Consider the following 9,485-nt stretch of genomic DNA (forward strand, 5'->3'; position numbering starts at 1 on the left):
AGAGAGAGAGAGAGAGAGAGAGAGAGAGAGAGAGAGAGAGGCTGAACTAGGCTTTAGCATCTGTGTTTTAGGCAACTTCTGTATCTTTGTTTACCTTGATGGTTCAGCTAAACGTAACGCCTCCAGCATGAGTTTAAATACACCTTCAGGAGGACAGGAGAGTTGGGAAGCCATTAACAATAATGTCTTCCTCCCGGCGTTTCTGTCCCATGTGTTCAACCTCTGTCCGGTCTTACCGTACGACTCTCGCACCCCGATGACGAGCTGCGAGTCGAAGGCCTCGCCCTGCCTCTCGGCGTGCACCAGCTTCATGGCGCTGTCCTGCAGGCGGCTCTTAATGTTGGAAAAGATGGACTCGTTCCACGTGTCCAACATCAGCTGGAGGAAAACAAACAAAAAAAGGGGCGTAAATAAATGTGCGTCGAGTGCACCAAAAATGTTCAAAGTGCCCATATTATGAAAATGACGTCACAGTCCGAAATGAGCTGGCTAACCACAACCGTTAGCTCATAGCGTTAGCGTTAGCATGCTAACGCTAGCATGCTACGTCTTTCTCAATAGCAAAGCACTGCTACAACACACACAAGTTCACCATAATCTACAAAAGAACTACTTCCATGTGCTCCCTGGTTTAGAAGAAGTCTCCCAGCTGATCCTGCCTTGTAACTGACCAAAGTTGCAGAAACAGGCTTTCTTTTACTGTCTCTAGAGTTAGCTAGCTGACATGCTCTACATCTGAGCTACTGAGCATGTGCGAGCGCAATCAAAGATAGTACAGAAGAAGAAGATGAAAAGAGGTCTCACTCTGTAGCTAAAACAGAAACCTGGTGAAAAGAGGATCTGCAGCAGTGACAGAGCTGTGCAGTACAACAAAAATATGGTGTTTTTTGAAAATCAAACCATGTAAACCTATTCTGGTACAACCTTAAAATACAATTATTAACCTGAAAATGAGCATAATATGGGCACTTTAAAGTATAAGTTACCCTCCATTTTCTGCCATCCAAAAATAGCCAAGCCTGATTTATTTATGATTTATTAATTTTGGCCCGCCTAGTTGTGCACCAAAAACATGGGAAAGTGTTTTTTTAACTGCAGTTAAATAGACACTCAAAGCAGAATTTGGCAGATTTGCCGACTTTGAGACTCAGAAATTTCTTCATATTTAAGGAAGAAACGTTGTAAAACAAAAAGATAATTGTGTTTGCTTGATTTGCTAAATTCTATGATGGCTAAGGAACATTTTTGCTGACTTTTGTAGGGCTTTATGTCGACAAATGCAACAAAAAGCATAAAGAATTGTCGGAAAATGCGACCTAAATGTCAAAAAAGGCGACAATTTAAATAAAAAGGTGATAAACATCTGAGAAAGCCATAAAGAAGTCGGAAAAAAAACATACAAAAATGACTACAGCGATGTCAAAAAAGCGACATGCTGTAATACTCAAAGATATTTTACTTTTTCAATGAAACAAAAGCAAGTCAATAAACTCTCCATGTCTGGCCCTTGAGGTGATTCTCTTTTTCCAGTGTGGCCCTCAGTGAAAATGAGTTTGACACCCCTGCTCTAATGTCTTCTATGTCATCTCATCACCTCAGTCCTCCTCCTTTTCTTCGACTATAATCTTGACCTCTGCACCCGTGGGGGGTCCCCACTTCCTCCGCTCACCTTGCGTACGATGCTGTCCTCCATGTTAGTTTTCTTGTTGCTGCCCTGTTTGCCCATGAGCGTGATCTCCAGCTGACAGAAGGGCTTGGGCAGGATGTCGCACTGGGTGAAGAACTTCCTCCACTCTACGATGTAGGCCTTCAGCAGCGCGGTGTCGTCCTGGTGGCTCAGCACCCGCTGCCGTGGCAACAGATGCAAGCAAAAGTCAGATGACACAGGGTCCACCGATAACTACTCATGATGCTTTGGTTTTAGGGCTGAATGATCGACTATTCGGTCGTTGGTTAGGTATTTGATTTTACGATTTGGGATTTGAATATTCATTTTTTGGCATCATGACTTTGCGTAAACATACACGCCTCTTTCCTAAAGCCAAGTGGCGTGTTATCTGTACGCATTTTGAGCTATCCACGTGTATGTCTACGCTGTGTGCAGCGGATGTAAACATACACACCACATGGCGTCTTATCACGAGCACGCGCCATCGATCGGCGGTGTGAGAGTCCCGTACAGGAAACAGGAAACATCACTGCCTCTATCGCTGCCACAGGAAAGTTTTAAAACACGAAACAAGAGCACTGAACTGCCTGGGAGTTTGTGGAACAGCTGACTGGTTCCTGCAACAACAAAGTGCAGTCCCTCTGGGTCTTTTCTTTCGTTCTTCCTCTGTAAAATGAAGCTGCCTTCAAGCGTGGTTGGAAATGTTGAGATCTATATACAATGTGAAACGAAGCTGCCTTCAAGTGCGGTTGGAAATCTTGAGCTCTATATACAATGTGAAACCGAAGCTGCATTCAAGCGCGGTTGGAAATGTTGAGATCTATATACAATGTGAAACAAAGCTGCATTCAAGTGCGGTTGGAAATGTTGAGATCTATATACAAATGTGAAACAAAGCTGCATTCAAGTGCGGTTGGAAATGTTGAGATCTATATACAAATGTGAAACAAAGCTGCATTCAAGCGCGGTTGGAAATGTTGAGATCTATAAACAATGTGAAACGAAGCTGCATTCAAGTGCGGTTGGAATCTATATACAATGTGAAAATAAAAACCGTGAACTATAAAGTCTACTAATGCTATATTTGGGGGGTTAAATAACGTCACACAAGTGAGCCATTTCGGTGACACTCGGACTGCCGCACAACCCTGTAACACACACACACACACACACACACACACACACACACACACACACACACACACACACACACACACACACACACACACACACACACACACACACACACACACACACACACACACACACACACACACACACACACACACACACACACACACACACACACAAACTTACAGCCTGCGCTTGTTTGATGAAGTCTAGGATGTCCTCTTTGAGGGCTTGGTGGATTTTGGCCGGTCCTTTATCATCCCATAGACACACGGCATGGACATCTCTGGAGGACAGACAAGGAGAAAGGACAACGCTGAAGTTCATTCTCAGTTATTTAAGTCAAACTCTGGAGGGGTCAACCGGTCCAAACACGCATGGTATTTACTGTACTTGCGGAAGTGAGCCTTGAAGTGTGACCCGTCTTTCAGGGCTGCTCGATTATGGAATAAAATCATAAATCACGATTATTTTGGTCAAAATTGAAAGTAATTAGAGCTGCACAATATGTCGTGTTTTTTTTTTTTAAATCGTCATCGCGATATCAGCTGGCGCTATAAACGCATCGTGAAAGACAAATTTTTGTGTTAGTTCAAAGAAAATCTCAGTAGAAAACTACACTTTAAAAATGGAACTGTCATTATTATTCTAGTGGGGCATTTTATGTTTATTTCAATGTTCAATACAAGAACGTTAGACATGATTTCCTTTCATTTGTCTTAAATTCAACAAGAAATTTGTTGTATTTTAGCAGAATACTGAAAGCAGCAGAAATGCAGAACTACGTACATTTGGATATTGGATATCGTTATCGCGGTATTCAACATCATTATCGCATATTCTCCTCATATACTTAGTAACAGGATTACTCAGTGAATTCTACAAACATGTTGCAAAATAAGAGTTATCTTAACCTAATGTGCAAAATAATAGTTTTTCTCAGTTGCATTGTTTTGTGATCTTTAGGATCAAAAATCAAAATCTCGATTGCAATTCAATTATTTGCACAGCCCTACTGTATTTTCACAGGTCTTGGCTCTTTAGAGAACTAAACTGCCCATCTTCCTGTTCCTCTCTTCTCTTCTCTTCATATTTCCTAAAAAGAAAAATCACCAACTTCCTCTTCTGGGCCACTTTTACTCTCCACATTACTCTCTTTGTTATTTAAGGTTAGTCAGATAAAGCCAAGTCAAGTCAATTTTATTCATATAGCGCAAAAATCACAAATTAGCCTCAAGGGCCTTTAGGATATGTCCAGCCTACAACATCCTCTGTCCTTAGACTCTCGATTTGGATGAGAAAACTGTCTCCAACCCCCCAAAAAAACCTTTAACAGGGAAGAAAATAAACCAATTAAACAGCTTGGTAGGTTGTTATAAATGTTGCATAGCAACAACAACAGTGCAATCCTCCTCACAGCTGCTAAACCTAGAAAAAGTGTGTGATGTGATCACAGCTTTGGGCTTAAAATATTAAAAAAAAGAGACACCATCATTGCGTTTTGTGTCTTAACACAAATTCTAAAACCAAATCCCTCGCGTGTTAAGCTACACCGCAACATCCTGTTTCACAGGGAAACGCATCAAAGTGTGGAAGAGAATTACTACCCTAAAAAATCCATGAATTAGACTTTTAAAATTGGCTGCTGACGTAGCTATCTATCCTGAGAGGCAGCTGACCATCCCGTTGTGGCAGTTAAGGTATGGATACAAGACTCCAGTTTACGAGTGGGACACAACCCAACAACAGGCTTACCTACAAATGTATGAGATTGTGTGGGGATTATGTAAAGCGCAACACCTGTTGGTAAAAACTAAACCCATATAACTGCATGTGTGTGCTGCTGAAACGTACTAAAATAGTACACCGTGATTTGTGAGCAGTCTGTTGTTCCGAGTCAGGCATCTGTTTTCGGGAACTAAGGCAGCAGGGGCAGCTGTGCTGCTCCTTCAGTGGACCACCTTTTCCTAAATAAGACAGAAGGAACTAAAAAGGGACTGAGCAGAGAGCATCTCTTACGAGAACAAATCGAACCACTGTTGCTTGGTGACGGCTTCCTGTCTGAGCAGCTTGAGAACGATGGGACGCATCAGATCCCACTTGTCCTCAAACTGCAGGGAGCCCTTGTTCTGGAGGAGAGATACGGGACAGGGTGTAGTGGGAGGAGGAGGAAGAAGAAGAGGAGGAAGGGTGAGAAGGGAGGCAATGGGCAATGAGAATGGGAGGTGTTGAGAAGACAAACACAGAAATGCAGAGACACACAAAGACATATCTAAAGACTGAATCAAGTAGGCTAATTAGATTTTAACATTGAAATAAGAAAGTAAAAAAATTCTCTGATTCCAGCTTCTTAAATGTGAATATTTTGTAGTTTCTTCAAATTAAATCAAGATATTTGAGGGCCTCGTCTTGGGATTTGGGGAAACACTGACCGACATGTTTCACCCTATTCTGACATTTTATAGACCAAACTAATCGATTAATCGCAGTGACATTAATCGTCAGAATTGCAGCCCTAGTTTTCAGTGTCGGCGAACATGACGCCAACAGTATTATACATGTTGTAACCTTGTAACGCTTTACATTTCTGATAAAAAAAAAACAATCACATCGTCAGTTTTGAAAGCGAATGACACGTGAAAGATATTACATTATCAGTAAACGTGTTATTACAATATCAGTCGGGACATTTTATTACATTATTGGTCCAGTTATTACATTATGGGGTTTTATTACAATTTCGATCAGGTCAAGTGAAAATAATTCTTTACACTTATAGTTTAATTGGGTGCTACGATCTATAGAGGCTATATAATAATACATAATATATTTGTTGATTATAAGGTGTATCGTTTATCTAAATCTTATATCGGCCTGACCCATAAGCGGACTAAGCATCTGCTTAGGGCCCCGTGTCTACCAGAGGGGCCCCCAAGAGCGCTTGAAATGTCCCACAATAGAGCTCATAACAGAGCCGGTCTATTTAAAGATAGTGTTGCTGCTAATAGGTCTCACATTAGTCTTTACATGCTTATTTGTACATTATGAGTGCTTAAACTAATATTTACAATTCACAAGTTGGTTAAGTGCCAAGTGCAGTGACAACATGTTACAATGTGGAGAGTCCCCCAAACCAAATCCTGCTTAGGGGCCCCCAAAAGTCTAGGGATGGCCCTGGCTCATGGATTAGCTAGCTAAATAAATTTGTTATAAATACTGTTTGTTGTACAGTATCTCAAGTAATGCACTTGAGAAGATGCACTTAGTTACGTTACACCACTGAAAATAACACACCTGCTACTGTATGAGGACCATAGGTATATACTGAAGATATATATCAATGGTCTATAGATATATACTGAATATATATCTATGTATGAGGACCCTGTGGTTCTCTGTCCACCTCCACGGGTGAAGCGGCGTAACACTAGCCGGGAAGGGTGAGCCGGGGGGCGGGTCACCGCCTGTCAAAGCTGGTTACCTCTCTTGCTAGCCTGTAAAGCTAACTGGCCACTGGCTTACAACTGTAACGGTTAGCGGTGATTATTAATTAGGACAAGACCCGTACAGTCTACTTTACAGACAGCATATGCATTGTGGACACAGACTTATTTCGTCACCTTTAATAAAGAGAAGGAAACGTTAACCGTTACCCGGTAAAACCGGGTAAAACCCATGTAAACTCCACTTAAAAAAAAAAAAGGAAAAAAGGCCCGGACTGGGGATCGAATCCGGTTACTCAAATGCTAGCAACTGAACCACCATGACGCCCGGTGGTTCCGCCAAGTGTTAGCAACAATTAGCCGAAAATAAACGGGCTGTGGACGGGAAGGGTCCCCTCTCTGTATGTGCCTTTAACGTAATACATCCATGGTGGAGGTGGTGGTATGTCCCCGTCGAGCCTTTCCAGTGTTGGGTTTAGGGCTTGATACGGTTCTTGTTAAGGCAGTGGGTCGTCGTCCCCGAGACGCCCGTTTGTAGTAACGGCTAACGGCTCAGTTTCTGGTAACGGCAGAAGACATGTTGGGGGTTCTGTTCGCGTGAGCAGGATATAACTGACTCCGACACAACACCGGACAACGGTAACAACTGTGACTTCACCTATTTGTGCACTTATTTCATATAGTTACGCTATTCGTGCATACACATATATGCCACAATGGCGAATGTAAACATGTGTGCATTCGTAGTGAACATATTATGAAAACAAAGAGTTTAAATCTGTACACAAATATGGGAAATACGATATATTCAAGTGTTCTTACCTTTAACAAATTAGACGTCGCCATGTTTCTTCAACTTATCACCTCGCAGAATCTCGCGAGACAGGTAGTACAGCTGGTTGGGTTCATGGGAACGTAACCGAGTTGGGAGAAGTACTCAGATTACATTTACAAGAATGTATTTGGTGAGCGTCCTTAACACCATATCGGTTCTTTTATCCTCTATTTAATCACGTTGTGAAATGAATTTACCCCTTTTGTAGTGTGATTAACTGTGTATCCTGTTATAACTAACTTTTTACGATATGATTTCGTTTTCAGCCCTCATTTACTTACTTTTTTTACATTTATTTAATATGTGTTTACTGATCCTGATCAGATATTAGGATCAGAAAAAAGTTTGTGTATTTTTTATTATGGTCTTTATATGTATGTTTTATGTGATGTGTGTGTTTTTTTGTTGTTGTTGCTCTCAGACATTGTATTGTGTATTTGTATGAATTATTGTAATTGATGATGAATAAAGTTTATTATTTAAAAACAATATACTCCGATTCTTAAGTGAGGTTATGGAAATACTCCACTACAAGTTAAAGTCCTGCATTCAAAACCTTACATAAGTAAAAGTATGTATTATTATCAGTTAGTGTGAAAAGTACAAGTCTTTATTGTCCTGTAAGTAAATTACACAAAAATGTAAATACTCAATTAAAGCATAGATCTAATTTACAGGGGGGTTACAACCCCCGCAATAATCAAAACTGGCCAGTGCAACCCCCCAAATATCTAATAATAATTTCCTTTTGTAAATAAAGACATTTGCACCATGACTTGATGCAGGAAAGGCTCAAATTATTGCAGAAAAAAATCACTAGAATGCAGGAAATGAAGGGTTTGATATGCTCAAAATCTCTATTTTGCTAAAAGGAGAGCTCTCCCTCCCCCCATCCCCCAATGTTGACCCCAAAGTTACACCCTTGAATTAAAGTACTCTAAGAACCTGTTATATTGAAAAGTAACTACAGCTAGTGTAAAAAAAATACAATATATTTCCCTGTGAATTGTTGTGGAGCATAAAATGAAAATACTGTACATTGTGCATTTCCTTAACTTTTGTGTAGTCCTCCACAGTCAGAATTAACAGTTTTTAGACACTATTGTGTTTTTACATTTTTGTCGCTTTTTCCACGTTTGCTTGCTTCTTTTAAACATATTTGGCACTTTTTTCCCAATGCCACCAGTATATTCACCACTACAACCAACTTATTGACACCAGTTTGCACTTATTTTTTGGAATTCCTGGTCGATAAACGTCATTTATATGAAATTATCAATTTTTTTGTGTTAGAAAAAAAGCAGAAATTATGAATGATTTTGACTAAAAAGTTCAAATCAGAGGAATGAAGGTAATGGATAATCACAGATATGTCAACATTTAGTCAGGATAATGCTAGAAAATTGAATAAAACACAGAAAATTAAATGAAAGTAAAGATCTGAGCCTTTATTTCACCTTTATGGAACCCTCCATGTTATTTTGGGGCAATTAGGTTGAAAGAAACCCAAATGTCTGATATAGAAACTTAAAAACAAACAATAAGGAGGGTTAAGTACAGTATACTTTCTCTGGTAGGCGATACAGGGTGCTGTTCGCCAAAACCAGCCGACACACAGACAGCTTCTATACCCAAGCAGTACCTCTGTTGAACGCTCAAAAACAGCCCCCACACCCTTACACTGAACTAAGTCAATCAACACTGTTCTGCTCATCTACCTCATGTATATTTCAATCTTACAATTATAATATTGTTATTAATATATGACCATTTCACTGAACTGCCTTGCACTGTATTTATATTTACATCTTAAATCTCAGACTGATATTGCACTATTTCCTTCCCCTTCCCTCTCTCCAATTGTTATTGTGAATTATATTGTACTGTTATACTGTATACTTAACAGTATTTAAAAAAAATATTATATATTATATAAATATAATATATATTTCTTACTGTCCTTTCTGTTTGTATTCTTTATATGTTAAGTGATTGTTGTACCTTGTGAGCAAAGATTAACCAGAGTCATATTCCTTGTTTGTTTTTACGCAAATCTGACCAATAAAGCTGATTCTGATTCTGATTGAGTTAATGCACTTAGTTACTTTACACTAATGTCATTTCCATAAAAAACACCTTGATGATGACGCACTTTTCCTCCAACATGAGGTGCTTTAATTAATCAGCAGATAACAGATGAGAGTGAAAACGAGAGGAGGAAGCCCAGTGATGACTTCTTTGAGTTTCTCTTTCATCATCAGTTCTTATCTTTTTAAGGGCTGCCGACAGTGTCTTCTCCACATTATACACACACACACACACACACACACACACACACACACACACACACAGAGAGAGAGATAAGTAACCAGAGTAGTCTTTGCCCTCTGAGTCGGTTAATCATTCA

The 9,485-nt window shown here is 39.9% G+C and overlaps 1 protein-coding gene across 2 annotated transcripts in view; it reads right to left on the reverse strand.

Moving 5' to 3' along the window:
• LOC114552403 (cullin-5) overlaps positions 1–7,140 on the reverse strand; it is a 28,872-nt gene extending 21,732 nt beyond the window's left edge. For both annotated transcript variants that reach the window (XM_028573159.1, XM_028573160.1), the window contains exons 1-5: positions 7,066–7,140; positions 4,820–4,929; positions 2,987–3,086; positions 1,670–1,846; positions 237–378 (exon numbers count right to left, since the gene is read on the reverse strand). In XM_028573159.1, the coding sequence (XP_028428960.1) occupies positions 237–378; positions 1,670–1,846; positions 2,987–3,086; positions 4,820–4,929; positions 7,066–7,089 (553 nt within the window). In that variant the 5' untranslated portion in view covers positions 7,090–7,140. The remainder of the gene's footprint in view (positions 1–236; positions 379–1,669; positions 1,847–2,986; positions 3,087–4,819; positions 4,930–7,065) is intronic.
• Between the last annotated feature and the right edge of the window lie 2,345 nt (positions 7,141–9,485).

Source organism: Perca flavescens, chromosome 3 (assembly GCF_004354835.1).
Source record: "Perca flavescens isolate YP-PL-M2 chromosome 3, PFLA_1.0, whole genome shotgun sequence".
Lineage (NCBI taxonomy): Eukaryota > Metazoa > Chordata > Actinopteri > Perciformes > Percidae > Perca > Perca flavescens.